General features: G+C 42.7%; 1 protein-coding gene across 1 annotated transcript; it reads right to left on the reverse strand.

The window, feature by feature from the left end:
- Window positions 1–240: 240 nt before the first annotated feature.
- On the reverse strand, window positions 241–17833 carry LOC119692514. The gene is made up of 5 exons (XM_038113369.2): window positions 17685–17833; window positions 7329–7553; window positions 2623–2826; window positions 2185–2256; window positions 241–1654 (listed from the first exon to the last, which is right to left on the reverse strand). The coding sequence occupies exons 1-5, from the start codon at window positions 17748–17750 to the stop codon at window positions 1415–1417; spliced, it is 807 nt and encodes a 268-aa protein (XP_037969297.2). The 5' UTR covers window positions 17751–17833; the 3' UTR covers window positions 241–1414.
- Between the last annotated feature and the right edge of the window lie 3790 nt (window positions 17834–21623).

Genomic DNA, 21623 nt, shown 5'->3' on the forward strand with positions numbered 1-21623 from the left:
ACTGATAGAGAAGCTGAGTTCAGTACGGAGGGATGGGATAGACAACTAGCCAATTTTTTTTTTAAAAATGTAGATAACTTTAAATAGAAAGCCAATGAAGAAGCTAGTGGCGTACAGCGCGGCTGGACTGTGCAGTTGTAACCACTGTCATTGTGTCATCAATAATCTGCTTCATGAAATCTTCATTTCTAAACCTTGTGTTCAAATCAAATAAGGCAAACCAAATAAAAAATACGTAAATATAAAAATATCACTTTATTGCTTTAAAATTTTTTGCTCTATATTTTTTTTATCCTAAGTGTTGAACATGTTTATTCGTCAGATCGCGGTGTTTGTGCGTTCGCGTTATATCATCTAGTTACAGAGTTAATAACATTCAACTAAACTACATCTACCGTCTCAAACAACCAACTACGATGTCATCGAGGTATTCAACTTACAAGAAGGTTTACCTTGCGCCTTGTAATAAAGTTAACTTTTGCACGTGTATTCTATTTTGAAATTGTAACCAAGTTACATTATGCTCATTGAACATGTTCAATTTGCGTTTATTTTATACTGTAAATAAGATTTTTCATCATAATAACTAATTGCCAAAAACCAACTTGGATGTCCAATGTTACACATGATTGTATTCTAACTTTATTTAAACTCTTAAACACTATTTGGCACCGAATATTCAAAAAATAACCCATACGTTACACTGATAAACACAATAACATACAAACAATTATCGTACAGTCTATAGATACATGATAAATTCTTCATAGTCTTGAATTAAAAAGCAAATCACAGCATAATGGAATCACTTTATAAAAAGTTTTAATATAAACGAGCAGTACGTACTACTATAGGTCTATAGTCTCTATATAGATATAGCACCCGACGTCTCAATCTGGCAGTCAACGTCTTCGTCTCTAGAAGGCAAGAAGTCTTTGAACATCCCAAACAAATGTAACCTAACCATGGCAGAGTTGCATCCAACAGTGTACCTACAACGTACAGTACAGAACTTGTGATATGACTAACTTACCCTATGAACATTCTATAATAATCGTATTTTTATATTTAAACAATACATCTCTCTTATTCGTAACCTACGTGTATGGCATCAGTTAAGCGATATCGATACGCTTTAAAAATATATGTATTTATTTAGTAACTAATACGAGAGGAGGGGGAGTGTATCACTGGCAGTCGGTGGAAGACGAGGCGGGGGCGCGGGGGGCGGGGCGCGCGGGGGCTAGGGCTCGAGGTGCACAAGGTGGCGCGGGGGTGCGGAGGGCGCGGGGGGCGCGCGCGCCGCCAGCTGCGCCGCCACGGCATGCCAGCGCTCCTGCAGTTCCACCTTGTCGTCGTCCGCCCCCGCGCCCGCACCCCCGCCGCCACCCCCGCCCCCCGGCGGGGCTTCCTGCTAGAAAATCTTGTCGAGTATGGTGTACATGCGCAGGTTGGCGGTCTTGCGCCAGCCGACGGGGCGCTCCGGCTCGCTCAGCTCGTCGCAGCACGCGTCGTGCTTCCCTCCCCCCGCGCACAGCGCCTTCTCCCCCGCGGCCCCCGCGCCCCCCTCCGCCGCGCACTTCTCCCCCTCCTCGTCCTCCGCCAGCTGCGGGTCGCGCCGCGCCAGCCGCCGCGCCATCACCACCGCCGCGATCTGCAACACACACACACATGCTGTAGCAAATAGCAGGAGTTTTAAAGTATACAGTGGCACAACCGAATGGTGTTGTGGTTAGTGACCCAGACTGTTATGCCGAAGTTCCCGGGTTTGATTCCCGACTGTCGCAGATTATTAGTACCTACTCGGGTCTTAGGCTTGGGTGTGTCTACCTAGGTTGGGGACAGTGGCTTTGTTACTGAGAGAGGGTCGGGTTTCTGTTCAGACAACTGTACATAGGACGCGTGCCCTCTGAACACTTTTTTGTGGTCATGTTCAAAGATTCATTTCATAGTGGTAGAATTGTAATGACACCGCAACCCCTCGATATGAATGATATAAATATAGCGACAGTCATTTTGACACCATTGCAAGGATACCAAATAGAACTCGTCGCATGCATAGGTTCAAGACAGGGCATAAGAGAGATCTTTGGCAGGGGTATATGTCCAGCAGTGGAAGATCACGGTCTGATAGTTAGAATATTTTTTTATTATTTTTAACTACAACAGCTTTTATTTATTTACCTGTAGTACGAAGCCGATGAGTGCAAACACGACGATCACGTACACGTTATTTGGCGCTTGTTGCTCCATTTCCTGAAATGTAATAAACATTGTATCAGTAATTATTTATAATTCACGTTATGTTAATCTGTAATGAGCAATTCTTTATAATTTCCGAGTTTGTAATACTAATAAATAACAGCACTATATATACATTTGTATATAACCTGTCACCGAACCACCGATGGATTTTCGGACAATCTAAGCACAGCAGATTATCAGCAGCGAACTTATTAAGTTTTTTATTTAGATCTGTTTATTCTCTATGAGAGCATGCATAGCGGTGGGGTGCGAGAAATGAGCCTCCCCGCCGAACGTAAGCTGGCAGTTTCTGCCTGATAAACAGTAGCAGTATTCCCAGAGATCACGCTACGAGGGAGTATGTGTGTGTAGTGGTACCTCGATCATGTCGTAGAGCGGGTGCGCGAGGTCGCGGTAGCGCTCCATGGCCAGCAGCGCGGGCTTGAGGTCGTGCACGAGGTCGGCGGCGCGCCGGGCCAGCTGCGCCTGCGCGCTGCTTCGCCACCACGCCGCCAGAGACGCCGCCATCCACGCGCCGTACGCCACCTCGCTCACGAACAGGCTCACCACGCCCACCACGTACTATGGAGAAAAGAGAACACAGGAATTACTGCAATGCTTACTTGCACAAAAGTGCTGTCGTCTGCCAGGCTGCCGCTATCACCACGGTGGCAAATCCTTCTGCCAAGAAATTGTCACTGACAACGCCCTAAGACGAAGATATGGTTCTTATTAAGTCGCTGATGATGTTGGAAAAAAAATGAGATGTCTGAAGTAGCTACTGATGTCTACCTGTGTTTTGAAGACAGTATTTTTTCAGGTATCTGCCATCTATGATAACTGCAGTGCAGCCGCAACAGTTTGTATTGTACCTCTACATAAAGAGACCTACTGTGGTGCTGCGTGGTGCAATGAACATTAGCATGGAATGGTGGTGTAACAGACACTGTAATGACACTCGCCAAATGATGATGGCTTTTTGAGACAAAAAATAATTTATGTCATAGTCAGAAAACATAATTTAAGTACCAATGTAAATTTAACCTACTTATTATATAATGTAAGTCTGAAATGAACCCCCATCAAGATCATCATTGTGAAGCTGGTTGCAGCGTCACAGCGCCAGAAGCCGTAGTTCGTGCCCGAGCTGAACGACCAAATGTGTTTGTAACAATAACAAGTTACCTCGTAAAATTCCTAATTTAATGGCTACTAAGACACTCTCCAAATTCCCTAACTTTTTAAAGGAATAATGTTTGTTGTGAACATTGCCTAAGTTCCGTTACGTAACTTGACATTGGGAGGCTGAAGTTTCGTACTTCAGAGTAACTTTCAAGAGCACTCAGATACACCATTATGTGGTCCTGTAACAGCGTCTATTACTCGTAACAAATGGCGGTGGATTGATGTCTGCGCGCGGGCGATGACCTTCGTCTGAAGCGCGAGTGAATCATCAGCACGACTCCCGACACTCGCGGGCGCTCGCTTCCAATCAACCTGTTCGGAGTCGGTCACGAGAATGCATAAATGGACATATCATTTGAATAAGTTTACAAACGACGCAAGTCACCGTTAGTGTCATCAATAAAACATAAGATAGGTGCGACGTATTTGGTCGTGATTTCCCACATAAATTATGGTTATGTGACGAGGTAACCAATTTCAATCGGTTCGGAATCCACACTAGCTATATAGGGTTTGTTTTTAATAAAGAACTACATTTTACTAGGCACGTTCCTAGAAAGTCAGCATTGATCATCATCATCAGCATCATCCTCACCTCAGTTAACAATTCTCCGTTGCACATAGGTCTATCCCTAAGAATGCGTCAACTACAATTGCACAATGGGGAGTAACGCGTGTGAATTTGCCGCTAGGGGCGCTGGTGTCGACTGAGGTTAAGTGACATTTTACTTTTCATATAATTTGTTTGGCGGGCTTCGTGATAAATTATATTTTCGTTCATTTCCCTGTTGAAAAGTGATCTCTTTTCGCGAAATTATCGCAAATATGGATTATTTATCGATGAATGTGCACGCATTGAAAGCTGAATTAAGGAAAAGAGGCGCATAAATAAGCGGTCTCAAAGAGCAGCTAATTCAGAGGTTAGTTTGTTTACTGTTTACAAACTTATTTTTTACGAAATGTATGCTTGTTTGCTTAGGTAACAGCTATGTTTTTGCTTTTTACAGACACCAAGACTATGACCGTAACAGTAACTTGGTTGTTAACGTAGAGGACAGCATCATACAACAAAATGATTCAGTGTATACTGTTGAGTGGCCTTAAGAAACTTTGTATAGCAGTGTAAACACTAAAAATGAAACTCCAGATCTAGATATTGTCACCAATGAGTAACTACTTTGGAATTTATGTACAGTGTACGTATGTACATACCATCGCTCTTACGGTGAATGAAAACATCGTGATAAAACCTGCATATCTAGATTTTCGAACCCACCAACCTGCAGAGGACCAGTGTGGTAGGAAATGGTCCAAGCTTAGGAGTGGAGTTTAGACCTTAAGGCGGACATGGACAAAGGCTCCATTCGAGTGAGCCAGGTGCAGGTACTGACACCCCCACAAATAATAGAATACTTAGTATACTATACTACCATTATTAAGTTTCAACTAACAACTCAACCAGCATTCATTGTGTGGATTACTAATGTGTTATATTTTTTGTATAGCAGTGTGTTTAAACGGAGAGGATAAATAAAAGTTAAATCAGTGTGTAATTCTTTTATTTTTAGTGTATTTATTAAATGCCTAATCCTTATTTACATTATGTTCTTTCTGAAATTGGTTATAATGATTTTCACAAACACGAGATTATCGGATAATAATTATTTCACAAGCCACTGTTTTAGAACAGTTTTATCACTTGGTAACATATGTCCTCCTTTTCTTTCCCAATATAACGGATCTGAACAACATTGCGGCATAGTAACTCGATATGATGATAGTTATTTTATAATTAATAAGCTTATAAGATTCAAGATTTAAAAACTTTATTTGGCGCCAATTTGATAAAGTCGCCTTTGATAAATTTGACAGCTATGGTACCTCTTTACCTCAGTCGACAGTGGCGCCAACTGGTGAGCAAAAAAACGGTAGTCCCCATTCCCATGACAGCTATTTATAATAACTATTAAGGGTGGTGCGTGCAGTCTGTTTTAAGAAACTGATTATTGAGATGAGGCGATAGATGCGGCGGTCACTCCCCCGCTGCGGTCACGCGGTCATCGCTGAACAAACCTCCGTCACAACGTTTTTATACTTTTTATACAACTCCTAACAGGCTTTTTGTGCTCTATCAGAGCAAAAACTATTTAATTACATAGTCATGTTTTGAGTTTAAATTGATTCTTGATCTAATGATACTTGAGTCGAGGAATTATCGAACTGGACTACTAGATTTAAGTTAATTTGCAACATAGCTAGGTTTATACGGTATACTCAGTTCAGGTGTACTCAGTTCTTCTGTTTAGCGTGTCGGTGAAAAACTGATCTGATCTAGGTATACACTGTATACCTAGATCAGATCTAAGTACTTAATGTTTTTCACCGACACGCTAAACAGAAGAACTGAGTTTTCGGTATGTAGTTTCAATATGATGCTAAACCTCCCTTTTTGTAAGGAATTTAGATTTTTTTGTGAGATCTGTGCCACTGTGTCAGAGGAACACAAGTCAGTAAGAATTTATAAGTTGCTGGAAGTTAACAAGGAAGGCTCGGGGCGAGGCCGCCCTCGCGGGGCGCCTCTCGCACACATCACACAACATCACCACACGACGATACCGACATTTCATTTCCTGAGAAAAGTATTTTATATATTTTCATTGGACTCGACTCTTTCATTACCAGAAAGATTCACGAAACACATTCCAAGAAACATATTTTCCTATAATACTTATTTCGCGTAAATGCATATTGCTGATCCGTGTGCTGGTTACAGAATTTACTTATTCCGTAATGCGACATCGACATATTGCCGTGTCAACGTAACCGAGAAATTGACGCCGGAGAAATGATCGGGAAGATATTATTGGATTGGAGCAACTCGCAGGTAGGGGATAAAACTGGTAAAAGATAATATAGATGGTAATATTACTTTCAATAAATTCCAATCTCGTGATTACTTTAACTGTCCTTGTTCATTTCAGAGCCACGGGAAGTCTTATCATTATGACTACAATATATGACTAATGGATGATTGGGTCTATTATTGTTCACTAGCCGAGGACAGTTTTGTGGCGCTCATTGGGAGATGCCTATGTTCAACATTCAACCCGTTTTCTAAACTACGTGATTTAGTGACCTGTAGCTCTCGACAACTCGGTCATAAACAGTCAGTTAGACAACAGCCTGACATCAGGAATCCATGGAGCAGTGGATCTAGCCTCTGCAGCGTATAGCCTCAGTACTCACAAGCCCCTCCTGACCCCTCCCTGATGTCCTGACAGGTGCCGGAGCTGTTGATGGCACGCTCACTTCCCGTACTCCATAAGAGTACTCGTGTTTGGATCCACACTAGGGACAATGGAGAAGCCACTTAGAAGATCTCCACTCTGGTACCGGAGCTGTAATGCGCGCCCACCTCACGACATGCATAACATGTCTAGCCATGGAGTCTACACAGCTGGGTAGGCTGGTAGGCTGGGTCTGAGCTGGGCCGGCGCATGTTATCCTCACGCACTTCTTGATAACCAGTCAAGCACCGGAAATGTTGGTCCAACTGACGTCGGACCAATTATAAGGGAAACTCACGTGCCCCGTGACTCTTTCGCATCAACGGCCCTCTTCCTGAACCGCTACTAACGCCACTAGCTGCGCGGGGGAGACGCCCAGTGACAAGCTACCGGGCAGACGAAGGACGTCCCCCCCTGTAGCTAACCACGCGTTACTACGAATCCATACCCAAGTCTGGATCCACTAGCAAGCTAATGAAGGGCTCGAGGTCCGGATGCCCATAGAACCCTGGTCCAAACAGCCGGGCTCGTAATTCCGGCTGCGCAGCTCGGGTCCTGGTGGCGGATGGCCAGTGTTCAACGGTGGCTGGTGATGGGCGGGGGTGTACTCACGAGGTGCAAGCAGTGCGCGGCGGTGCGGCGGCGGCGGCGGGGCGGGCGGCGCGCGGCGGCGGCGGCGGCGGCCAGGTACACCAGCCCTGCCAGCCAGGCGCCCGCCGCCAGCACGTAGCCCGCCGACACGCGGTACTGCGCCGCGCACAGGAAGCGCAGCCACGCGTACGTGCTGGGGTCCCACGCCAGCCGCGCCGCCGTGGCCAGCAGCGCGCCCGAGTACATCTGCAACATGAGATAACATCATATTCAAAATCTTTCAGGCTACTATCTCTTAGCATCAGCTGCCACACACACGCACAAACGCGCGCTCGTCGGAATTGGTTGACAAGCATAAGCGAAGATTAAAATACATAGAGATGTGTAAGTAGAAGTTTATTTAAGAAATAAGGACCTAATTAATCTGATTATAAATCTACTTTATTCTTCAGAGACATCAAAGTACAAAGGGAATGTCAGAAAAATTCGCAGGCGAAAAACTAAATTAATTTTCATAGCGGAACTTGTTAGCTGAGTGGCGGCGGCGGCGGCAGCGGCGGCGGAGGGATCTCTCAAGTAATCCCTAGTAATTGAAGCCATAATCCGAATGAATATTTTCAAGACCGATTGAGAGCTAACTTGGAAGATATACTTAATGTGCAGCACCTCGCATCGCCCTAGCTAAACCCACGAACCCGCGCCTCGACTGCCATTTCATAAGTTATCGATCTCTCGCTGCTCTACTTTGCCCACCTACTAAGTATAGGTACCTATTAAACCAAAAAACATATCAAAATTATTACTATGACATGATGACATCGCGTGGAAAATTACACATTGGCGTTAAATATTAAAATGAATGCAGTGAATTCCAGTGAGACACACTGTGCGGTCACTACGCGAGCCGCGAATACACAACGACGACCCGCGACCCGCCGCTGTGTGGTCCAGCGACCCACCGCCCGCTGTGTGGTCCAGCGATCCCCGCCCCCTCTGTGTGGTCCACCGACTCCTCACTAAGTGGTCCAAAGGACGATACATAGAGGACTCGTTTGAATTAAGTATCCGTTTGTAATGTATAAGAATCGGATATGCTCTCAGTTCCAGCAGCAGCAGCACATGGTTCAGCCGAGGGTCTTGGGAGTGCTTAGCATTAGATATGCAAATCCAAAACTTAATTTTTGATAAGCTGGAGTGTCCCCCCATGGTGCGGTGATGGGGTCGCGGACGGCGCGGTGCCGAGATGCTCCACGTCACGCGACAGCCAGCGCTGTGACGTCACGAGCCCCAACGAGATAATTGCTGATAGAACATGCTGACTAGTGCGGCGTCACGGCCCGGCCTTCGCAATAACAAACACCGCGCTCCACTCGCTAATTAATGCAAACCCCAGTTTTCTAATAATATGCAGTTTCAGAAGACAATTAGTAGGCTTAGGCAGCCACTGCCTATTTCAGTGGCTGTCTGCATTGATTGCGGGTCAAGTCGGGGCTATATCCGCGGCACTCAGCCGGCCAGACGGCGAGCGAGGGTGATAAATCTGGCATCGACGACCATGTGCCTGTGGCAAATGTCAAAGATAAAAATATTTGCTTAGACACTTTAGCCTCTTAACACTGTACGAAGTACTACGAAGCTGTTGTGTATGTAAATATGAAACTTTACATATAGGCACTTAGGTCAGACCTTGACTTAACTCTTTAGATACTCATCTCTTTGCGTAAAGGATAAATGAGACATCGAAACATGACCTGCTGCGGAAAACCACATGAACTATTAAGTGGTTATTGTTATTAGAGTTATTATTATTGCTTACTTATTATAAATATTATAATAATAATGTAAGTTACGTAATGTGTCTAATTGTAGGTCCTGATTTAAAGAACTCATGGAAGAGCTATTGCCAAAACTTTATTTACTTTAAGGTAGTTTATATTGGTAAGTAGGCATACATATACAGGGTGTTGCAAAAAGGGTATACTAAGCTGAAACCTACATGTGCAGCATGGTATATCTAAGCCCGAAACTGAAATCAGAATTTTTAAAATTCGCGAAACGTTCTTCATAGAAAAAAGTCACGTGACCAACAAAGTTTCTATGGAAAATGAATATTTTTTTTCGCGAATTTTGAAATTCTGATTTCAGCTTAGTATACCCTTTTTGCAAAACCCTGTATATGCAGATGACTTCAGTAATAAGCACCTAATAAATTACAGGTTCCAACTGCTAATACTCCTAACAGGAAGGTACTTTGAATGCATCACAAAATACGAAAGCTCGTAAAGTGTGCAGGATCTGGCTCGGATCCCTCGGAGGAGCAAGACGTTGACCCGCGCCTGATCCGCCGCCGCCTCGCGACCTGTCCCGCCGCCGTCTCCTTCACTCCGCGAGGGAGAGAGGGAAACAGTTGCACTTCAACAACTGAATGCGAGCAGGAATCAAGAAGCCCTCATTATCTGGCACGACGCTTATTATAATTCATTATTGTACGGAGATCCGTTGTTGTATCCTGCGATAGCAATCGGAATAGACACCTTTTTATTTTTTGTAAAATCTGTTACGTTGATAGTAATGGTGCCAATACGATAGCGAGCGCCCAGGCCGCATCCATCGAAGGTACAGTAAGCTTTAAAATGTCATGAAACACTTGTGAAAGACTCGAAAAACTCACCAACTACGCCTATTAATTCATTCAAACCACATTCAAAACATTGTGTTACTTTGACAAGGTGTGTTTAAGTACAAAAGTGTATCGCTACTTAATTATGAAGCTTACACCATTGCTTTGTCCAACTCAATAGACATCATGATGGGTATACGACATTTAAGCAATACTTACTTATGTAAGTATATTTATACTTTTTCAAAACGGCGTAGTAAGTATTAGTACTTAAACTAGGTGTTTCCATAGTCGTTATTCTATGGTGTTACTAAGTAAAGTATGAAGTAAATTGTGAATATTGCTATTGTTAAACAGTGGTTATGTTTGATGTGATAGCTCGACGGCAGCAGCCGACACGGCCCGGTGCGGGCGTCGACACAGCACGCGGCCGCGGCTCCGCACAGTGCCCGACTTTCCACACCCTACAGCCCTCAGGTTTCAGCGCCACCCACCCCCAAACTATATTTCGGAGCGCCGCTGCGCTTCCTATTCTTAGCGTATTCGAAAAAACCTTGTCTAGGGTTTGTCACAGCGGTGGAAGGATTATCTAGTCAGATAAGTTGTATACCTACCCAACCCGACGAGTCGCACGTATGTATAAACGCTGATATGCTAACCACATGGCTCTATTACGTACCAATACCGATGCAATGGCATGACAGTTCTCAGTTTTCATGAAGCTCGAGTGACCCTGCTGGCGGGCTGCCATCTCATGGACATGTTTGTGAAACACTCACAAGTTTCACTCAGCCAATTTGCATAAGTAATGTTTACAACTTTACATCATATCGGTACCTAATAACTATTACCTACATATTTTACTTGGTACAAAAAAGTTAAGTATTCTTTTGTAAATTAGCGTCACCAAAACGTTTTACTTTTCAATGCAGCAAAACGAGATAATTTAAACTCCCCAACATTAACCCTTTATTACCCATGCGTCTACTTTTCAGACTAGCGTGACTGCGGCATAGCCGGCTGTTTTACCTAAACTAATGATTTCATGTGGAAAACTTACAATAAGAGTAGCATATATGCCTAAAAGTAGGCCGTAATTTAAATAGCCACTTAGTTAATAAGGTAGTGTAAACTGGCACAAACGTTGGCAACCAGGAATGTACCCTGCAGTGATTGCACGGGTCGGGGTGGATATGGACATATTGGACATGTAGGTTGTAGGTTGTAGGTATCCTACACAGATACTGCTGATTCAGTCCGCACAGACGGCACCTCAGTGCACACGAGCGAGTCATCATCGCCGCGCCGGCTGCTCTACTGCAGGCCGGACCTGACTGACGTGGACTGACAGATCTATCAGGCAATACGAGACACAGGAAGCATTGTTATTATTTTATTACAGTACAGGTCTAGAGGAGTACCTATATGTCCCAGAAGTCAGTCTTGATTGAAAATTCAGTCACTAATAACAATTACTAAGTAGGTAAAGTACTATGTTTATTTTGCAAATCAGATATTCTGCTATTCTGCATTTATTATGTTATGTTATGTAGAGTATGTAGGTAGGTGTCACCAATAAAATGAAGGCATAGTGATAAGCGAACAGAAATACAGGGTGTTGCAAAAAGGCTAATTCTTTTCGCGAATTTTGACATTCTGATTTCAGTTTCGGGCTTAGATGTAGGTACCATGCTGCACATGAAGGTTTCGGCTTAGTATACCCTTTTTGCAACACCCTGTATAGTTAATACATTTACACCGTGAGTAACGTGTATTGTACTTGTTAGATAAATGTCGGAATGTTGTCGGAATTCTTGGCCATAACACCAGCACTGCGCGGTGACATAATGTGAGAAACCACCTCGCTAATGTGACCAAATATAGGTTTCCGCACTCTGAAAGTAAACAGTACAAAGCTACAAAGTGAATAACTAAACTTGTACTGAGTAATCGGTAATAAATATTAATTACACATTCCTACTGCGACTAATAAAATACATCCATTCTTTGTTTATAAACTTATAGAGAGCGTTTACTCAAATACGTGCTGTATCGAGTGTCGAGATTGCAAAAATACAGTCATGATATCAATGGTGTTATTACTACTTGTTTCCTTTACTTATAATTTCTACTGAATTAGGTCCTGAATAGCTATACTTACTCATTTCAGCTGCCCCTGGGATTGTGACACCGGATTTCTCGTTGCAGATTTGGCGCTTGAAGGCTTCATTTGAAAGATTTCATACTCAGACGGTAGAGCTAAGCTATTTCATGTTGATCTTTGTCACTTGGTTGCCAGTTATTGTAAGAGTAAAGTTTGAACTGCATGAGCTTCAGAGGCGTCCGCTGCACCTTATATTGTTTCAGATGCGAGGTCCGGGTCCGTAGCCTCCAGTAGCAGCCTCAGCCCCAACCGGCACGCGACCCCCTGGCCCACCCCCGCCCCTCCGTGACTAACTAACATTACCTAGCTGCGGCCAGCTATTGTACAGCGGCATCGCAACAATCAAAGCAGATTTGGTTCATATCTACCATGCATACGTGCTTACCTTGTGTAGCTGTCAATTTGATTAGAGAAATATGAGCACTCCGGCAGTAAGCGAAGGTATTTCTGTGGTGGTTTCTCAATCGATTCCTCATCGTTAATGCATGTCGAATGAATCAGATGTGAACTAAATAGAACTCAGGTGCAATCTTGATAAGGTAAGTAAGAAATGTGGAGCGCTCTAAGTAGGTACTCATACACACACGTTGTGGTGCCAAGCCCTGAAGGTACAGGCGGACATCACGGAACTGGTTCAAGACTCAAGTATAAGGCAACTCTTATTCAATTTTATCTGTACTTAAGTTACGTTAACTAGTAACTAGTCACAGAACAACTATAACATATTTTAATGTTGTCTTCTAATCGCAGTCCACTGCTGCCCAAATCATGTTAAGTGTATGTGATCTTCAGTTCTTTGCACCCAATTTTAGCCATTCGACCACCTACAACTTAAGAACATATAATATATTCTTATCATTTCTTGGTATTCTATTGGTATTGTATATCCACAAACGTCCCATTGTTGTTAATCTCAAATGAGTACTTATACAGATAAGTCGGGTTGAAATAATTGAAGTAATTATCAACCAAATATTTTTCAAGGAGCTTGAAAAGCTTTATGACAAAATTCAAATAAATCCCTGTTACAAAACGGGGTAGACAAATTTGAAGGACGTGGCCGCCACGGTGGCTCAACGCTACATGAAGGCTGCGGGCGGCAGGTGACTGTGAGTTGCTTCAATTTTCTCCGAAAAAGAACATTTCACGAGCCTCTCCGGGGGCCAAATTAGTTGGAACGAGTGCAGCGGAAATTAAACTTGTCCCAATTACAGAACTGAAGCGAATTCAGCTCCCCGTGGACCTGGCGGACCGAATTCATAAAGCACTGAGTGATGGAGGCCAGAGCCAGCTAGCGAATATATTCCGACCAAAAGTACTTAATTAATGATAAGTAGGTAATTAGTTAATATATATTTTGAAAATCGGTAATTTCAGAGTAGGTCCCTGGATATTCAATGCATTCCCTGTAGCAACAGATGCAAGCATTTACTTCCTTCGATTAAACTCAGTGCTTCCTTCTTACCTTCACTTTCATAGTTTTCAGGTTCAAGGTTCAACTGAGCAAAGTATTTGGCTGTACCTCTATGTGGCCAGCTGCCAATGTTGCCACTGATTTTTATAAACGAAGTTTCTTTCCTGTCTAGGCTATAGGTATTGTACTTATTATTATCTTTATTAAAGATTATTCTAAGACAATTACAATTAACAATGTCGTTTAGTGCACGATGGCAGTGATCGCGGCGGCCGCGTCGACCCTCTCGCCCCGCGGGTCGCAGCACTTCACCTCGAGTGCTCCACGCGAGCTATTGGAAACTTGTCAAACACTCTCGCGAACAATGCAGTCCGTGCAATATAGTATATGCTAGTGTATGCAGACTGCAGGTGTCGGGTGTCGCGCGCCCTTAGCACGGATCAGCGACATGGCTCATCCTTGAAGGATGATGGAGGATTGTAAACAACATAACTTACTCACCGCGGGAAGGTGACTCACAAATGATACCGTTTAGCATTGTCCGTGATTCAGTAACCATTCAGTGCATGTGAAGGATATTGTGTGACCGAAAAAGAATAATTGAGTTATGTTCTACGCATTCAATTGATAGATATAATTTATCGCATGAAAGATAAGCAAAGGATCAGTAGAGCACGTCTGATGACGTCTGATGACGGTGCGAGTGTGACTGGTTCATAACTAGCTACATGCATGCTACTGCGCGATCGCCGAGTGGCTCTATGGCCGCAGATAAACATCGATGCCATCGGACCAAACCGATCCCAAGCGGAAACATTCAAACAAGTTATGAAGAGAAAAAAGGTTTGGGTAAATGTTGTGTATAATTGCTTTGTTATTGAATAAGGACAGGAAAATCATAGTGAAACTGCGTACTTATTGTCTTCTTATACTGAATAATAAAGAACATTTACCAACATCAAGGGTTTCTTAAATTCGTTTCCACTTCGTACATACACATGCATTATTTCATGGCGGCTAATGATTCATTTTAATCTGTAGTGAGGGCACTTCTGCTGTTATCTGTCCGTATGTATAAAGTTACGAAGCGAGGTTCGGGGAGGGGGACATTGTTGACATAATGTTGTGATAAAGCTATACGAGGTATGCTCGCTGCTCGACCAGTCGACAACCGCGCGAGCTATGCTCAGTGCAGTCCCGGGATATGTGGAGACATATCAGACATACCTCGGCCGCCGTGACCGTGATGTAACCGAGCGCAGCCAGCAGCAGCGACACATAACATGGGCTCAGCGAGTAAACATAGGTAGCACGTTCCTCGATAGCGCAAATTGAAAACCAACACTGTCGCCACACTTTCTCACGTTCAAGGAGAGTATCGGGCTATTTGTAGTGGGTCTATAATTGCCTTGAGGTTTCACAGTCGGCTGGGCGGCGGGTCGCGTTACTCGCATTACGCGCTGACTGCGCCGGCGGACCGGATCTTATTCATCTCGCAACGGTCTTGACGGGTCACTCCAGATTTGTATGAGCAGACGAATCAAATTATTTTTCATTCAATTGGCCTGACCATTACATTAAGATACATTAAGAACGGCGGCCAATTAGACAATATTAATTCATCGGTTATGATATGAAAATTTATTATCTATCACTTACAATAATGTAGAGCACGGGTCGGATAATTATTAAATAGCTTGAATGCTTATCTAAAAAATACATTTATAACGTTTTGCTGTACCTTGAATAAATAATAATAATAAATAATAAATAAAATTTATTTTCAAATCAGTGTGTACATACAGTTTTCTAATTATGTTACTTAATTTAGTAGCTACACGTTATTGCACACAAAACAATTATGAGACCCTACTCGAATTCAATATTTGCAAGAGATACTAGAAAGGAGAAGTAAATTATCACTAAATTAAGTAGTTAGTGCCAAAAAATATCCTTCGTATGATGGTAATAGAGATGCTCAGACACAGCCGGGGGCAGGTAGCGACAATCAACAGGTCCGTTACTCGGTCATTATTTGTCTACGGAGTGCGAGTGCGGGAGGCGGTTTCCGAGAGTCACCCTTTTAGCATTCTTCGCTCGTTGCGAGCCGCTAAATTCCTTTACTCCTTTACCCGAGCCACTTTCGAAGACAATCGATATATTATGCATGCGCCTGGTGGAGTGGAGTCGAGAAATAGACGTGAGTTCAGGTCGCAGCGATGAACTTGTAGGCACGTGCCGCTCGCCTTATGCTTCTATTAGCGACACAGATACCAGCTGATGCAACTAGACACAAAGGATGCACAAGAAAGTCCAGTACCAGCAGGTAGGCAGCATTCTTTAATTGTACTTTCCCGTTAACCCTTTGTTACCGGATTATTGTTTCTTGGAACTTATTATGGGTAAATGCAGATCAGGTACAACGCATTGGTAAACCCCATAAGAGATGCGCGGTTGACGCATGGCGAGTGGGCGCTGCTCATGTCGTCAACTGCAGCCACTAAATTACCGAGTTTATCTGCAAGTGTATGGACATCGAACTGGGTGAGTGTCGTCATGCGACCCGCGACAGGATTCCAGCACGTGTTCCGAAGCGGCGTTCAATCCGGTTCTTGGATGAGATTTTATATATTTTATATCTCTTCGGCTCCGAGTTGATCGATTTCTGATCAGATGGAATGTTGTGTTATGTTAATTATGTACAAAACACAATATGACTATGTTAGGTCTCCGATTGAAATGATCACTGGGTGTTTTTCTCTTTAACTGTTGAATATCCTATCTCAAGTTTCATCGTCTATTAGGTCTTTACGACAAGCTATTATGACCTATATTCCCTTTGTGCTCTCAAATTTATGGAGCATGATTTGCTTTCTAAATAATAGAATTAAACATAACGAAATCTTTGCTTTAGTAATCCAAGTAAAGTAAGACCTTGTGTAGCGTTTTGTTGTTAGTGAGGTGAGCATTGTGTACACAGGTAATACTCCAACTGATAATCAAGGTCGATGGCAGCCGGCGGTGTTCGATTCGATAAGAGCATCGCTTAGTGTTTACATCGCGTACATCGGTGTGTATATCGGATCTTGCGTCGCTGATGTCGACCTTTAGTCCTAGCTGACGTCCACAAACATCACGGCTCATCTTGTCGATATCATTTTTTATGAGTCTTCAATATTTTACTTACAACGCGTTAGTTCTTTGTTTTCGGTCACGATTAGGAAGTTATACTGCCGAGTAAATTAGCTAGGCTTAGATTTGTGTTTAACGTGTTATTAGTTTATTGCTCATAGTCATGCTCGGTTAGACATCCCTAAAAAATATGTGGACTGTGGAGGGACATGCTCGGTTCATAATAATATATACAATTTGGTGATTAGATGGTATCGAGAGATATTCTGGAAATAAGAACTTTAAACATTATCTGCCCACGAAAAATGGCCACAATTACTACTGCCATATGCTAGAGAAATGTCAGAGCCAAGTGGAATTTAGATGTTTACAAATGAGTTGTCCTGCGATTGTCTCCCGAAGCCAGCTGTGTCCCGGAGCCGCGCGAGGCTCGAGCATCACTTGTGTTTACACAGAGCAGTGGACATCATCGTAAACAAACTTGGCACAGAATCCTTCGACAAAACGAAAACGCTTACTGTCGGATCCGCATATTTGTTAGGACCTCATGAACATAAAACACTTGCTGCACTTTGCTCCGCTTGGATAAGGTCCAAAATAGGGTTATGGGTTCTTATGACGAACGAAGTATTTTTTATGGAGCTAAGCCGAGTCGAGGCGGGCGAGGGACGGGTCTCAGAGCTTTTTGTGGCAACAACGGAACAGAAACGAACCAGAATTAATAATAAGTAGCCGGAGAGCCGAGGGGCTCGACACAACACAACTCACGCACAACGGGTTCCGAAATTTTTGGAGTCATCGACTCAATGGCTTAAGAGAGCTTTCGTTACAAAGCTCCCATAAAGAATATCGCGATTAAAATGATTAATAAAGTATCTATGTGCCTTGTTAAATTCACACAAAACAGTGTAACGAAAAGTAAACAAAGTCGAAGAGTTAAACATTTCCAGGTAAAAGGGACTTCAACAGGAACAAAATTCCAGGATAACTGGGAGAGACCCGATCGCGATGAATGGAAATCGGTGAAGCAGGAAATGTGTGGCTTACCGCGAATGCAATATTGATGAAGATGAAAGCCTTCTCCTGGCTGCAGAAGGTGTCCCCGCAGCCCATGGTGTGTCGGTGTAGCGGCGGCGGCGGACGAGCGGGCGGCGAGCGCGGCGCCCGGTAAGGCACTGCCGTCCCGCGGCACCCTGCCCGCCCGCGCCCCCGCGCCCCGGCCCCGCCCCCCGCGCCCCGCTACTCACGCAAGCTCACAAGCGAAGGGGCGCGGGGTGTGTTCATCGTTCATCGCGCAACTTTTTAATTTAATGACGCGGATTTCAGTTTCGTGAAAGTTTTTGAAAAGGTTTTTTTACTTAGCGGAGCCGACATTTCGCACCTTTAATAATTATTTTACTGAATGCAACGGGTCGTTAGTTTAGATATTTTTTATTTCATTAGTGGCTAGCTATACCTACTGCTCATTTAAATGCAGGCATGATATAAGTAATATACAGGGTGTTTCAAATATGCCAGCGTAGCCCCATTCCGATCACATCTCATTCATCACATCAACACTATCACTCAACTACCTATCACATCACAGTTTAGGTGCATGGTTAAAGTTGCCATGCCAATAACAATGTACACCTATGTAGATCAGCTCCGTAGACACGTCAAATAACACAAACTAAACCACTGTTTTATTAATGAATCATTTTGCACCGGATTAACGAATATTATATCTTGCATAATAATAATATAAAAACATTGATGCTGACGTCACACACATGATCATGATCGAACTATAGTAGGTACCTATACATAATATAAGTAGTCAGAGGTTATAAGTTATGAGGTTCTCACATAAGTTAATTTTGTATGGGAACCTTCTATAATGCCACCGAGCTTCATGTGCCAAATAGATTATCTAGAACTAGATCACCAAACATTACATAATATGTATGTAAACAAACTTGATAAGTACTTAATAGATTTTAATTACATAGGGTCGAATGCATTATAGGGCTGAGTCACTAGCACAGCTTTCGAACCTCCGTTAACGTTGCGTATCGTCAACTGTCACTGTCAAAATGTAAGGCAAAGTTAGTTCCAAAAGTGACATTTGTTTTGTCCTTATGTTAGGTGGAGTTTCACCAAACGCTAAACGTATTTAGTAGCCTATCATACGTCTGTCAGTTGGTACAAAATGTATTTAAAATTTGATTTAAATACGTTTAGCGTTTGGTAAAAGTGACCCTTCGTGTAGATTCGAAAATAGTATCGAATCCTATGCTCGCGGCTCTGAAATAGACCAGATAACGCACCCAATATCCCCATCTCAACACCAACATTTGACTAACTATTAAGTACTGTGAGTCGATACGAAAAATGACCCATTTCACCACAATATCCATCTACGTGCTGAATATCTAGGAACGATGTAGAGCTCTAAAGCTAGACTGTGCCGTATTCCCATTCCTACCAACTCACTTCAATCACTTCATTTCAATATACGGATGTGAGCTCGTCGTGCATCGACGATCAAACGTTTAAATTGAAAGAACTCACTATCCTTTTGAAAACGCGAGCGTATAGTAAGTTGGCAGGAATACGGCACTATTAAATAGTTTATTTCAGTTAGGAAGGCCAAGGCATCTCCATAGGTCTACAGAAGAAGCGGTCAGTTCATCTTTTTGAAGGAACCTTTCAATTGCATTCACAAATTAAATACTTACACTTACACTCTATATTTAGCGACCGATCCGTAATTAATAGAAATGGCATTAGCTATTAATAGATTGATCCTTATTTATTATCCGGGTAAAAATAAAGAAATACAAAATGTACGCAGTCAGCGCTGCACGCTGCGGTCACGGTTTTATAATAATGTAACGGGAGCTGAAAAATACTACTTAAAAGAAAAAGCCTGGAATAATCTCTTCAAGCTGTTGAGAAGCATTCGGCATTGGCTGAATGAAAGCACATATTGAATAACGAGAATACATACTTTTAAAAGAAAGTTAGTAAACAGGCGTATTAACTGTGACTACATACTGAAGCAAAAGTAGAAGAACCGAAAATAAACTGGAAGTTGAGCTGAAAGACATTGAAAACTTGGGTCTCAGAGGTGCTATACTAATTTTGTAGAAGTACAATACAACGAAAGGGTATTTTTTCGTACGGAGGGAAACTACCCGTTTCCCTCCGTACGAAAATGCCACTTTATGTTAAAGGCCAAGAAGTGGTGTAGGCTGTGAAGTGAGGGCTTATGGACTTAGGGAGTGAGGTAGACGACTATGGTATTTGGTTTAAGGCCGAAATTCATAATTCCTACGGAAATACGTTATTTATGGTGATACAAAGCTTATGGGAAATGCTTCAAGTAGGTATGTGCACGTAGTGATCAAGTTTATTAAGATATACATTTACAGTGAAATAAGGCAAATCTTGAATTCTAGGTAGTCTAAGTAGGTATACTTACTACTTACAATTATAATTATTCTTAAATACCTTTTGAGAGACCAGGATAATGGTGAAGGATGAGGTTAATAGATCAATTAGAGACAACGGCTCTCGTAGAAAGTAATCCCGATAGCGGCCCCACGCGCGGCTTCGATAAGGAAATACCAATTTGTAAAACAAACAACAACACAGCATCACTGTCCCGGTGGGTGGAGGATTCTGTAGCGATGTTCACGATTATGTATCGTATAGAAGCAGGTAGAGATTAGCTTATCAAGGTGCATAAGAGAGCTTTTAAATTTTTTTAAAGTACCGTAACAGTAAGTAAGTTTTGTAAGTAGGTATAAAATATTACATCGAAGGATAAAATATTGCATTAGTAAAAAAAACAAATTGCAATAGGATAGAAACTGCAGAGACTTAAAAATATAGGAAAGAATAGTCCGATGAAGTGACTATTCTTAAAATGGCATAGGCTTAACTACAATGACTGTAAATATTATTAGAATTGAAATCGAAACAGGATCGCATTTTTCCACGAATAGTACAAAAAACAGTTTTGTTTGTTCATTCAGCACATAAGCCGTCTCTCAGTAAACACCGAGTTAATTAGTAATTAATTAGCGATGGAGGTCGCCACAGTGTCCCTTGTTGAAGAGATTACCTACGGCTACAGCTTTTGTCAACAATCGACTGTTCACGGAACATGCTGAGTGCTCTACAAGATCTAATTACTGTGCTCTATTGTCGCTAAGTACTGAGACTGAGCGAGTTGAGTCATTCACTTCTAGTTTTATGAAGGTTTAAGTATTTTTAATGTGTTTTTAACCCCCGAAGGAAAAAGAGGGGCATAATCTATTGGAAAGTTGTGCGGATGTAGTTATGCGGATTGTCAGATAGATGAGTTTTTTATTTCTAGGGAGTTAACGCAAAATACCGTGGAAACAAAATATCTATTAGCCATTTCTTTTTAATATCTCGGTACCAACTTACAATAATTTAATCGTATCGTTAAAAATAAATAAGGCAAGTATCTCTGGTGGTGTGAGTTCCTGAACCAGGTCAGAGACTAAACATTATTTACACTGGAGTCTTGGTTCCACTTGGCTCTATGTGGAGGGTCCACATTTACACTAGATCTGCTGCTGGAGTTCTTCGTTCATAAAAGAAAAGAGCTATTATAATGGATTCAAATGTCGATTAGGGTACCTAGGTACATAATTGAGGTCCCTCCGACCGTAGATTACGAAACAATGCTCTCAATTGTAATCATCTTTGCTCGCAATAACCGAACGTCGTCCAGTCATCGGCAGGCGATTGGCGCGGAGTTGTTCATCACGACATTCCGGCAATTGTGCTGGGGTCACCGTGTTAAGGAGCCAATCTTCGACAATTGCTGTGTGTTCCTCCGCGACCCTCCCCTCCCCGCGCCCCGCGCTCCTCCCGCGGCCCGCATAGAGGACTCTGAATCTTTCAGGGCCAAAAGCCTTTAATACATTTTTTGTTTGGAGTTTTGGGAATCTATGAATATCGGAACGC

This window comes from Plutella xylostella, chromosome 23 (assembly GCF_932276165.1).
Source record: "Plutella xylostella chromosome 23, ilPluXylo3.1, whole genome shotgun sequence".
Taxonomy (NCBI): Eukaryota; Metazoa; Arthropoda; class Insecta; order Lepidoptera; family Plutellidae; genus Plutella; species Plutella xylostella.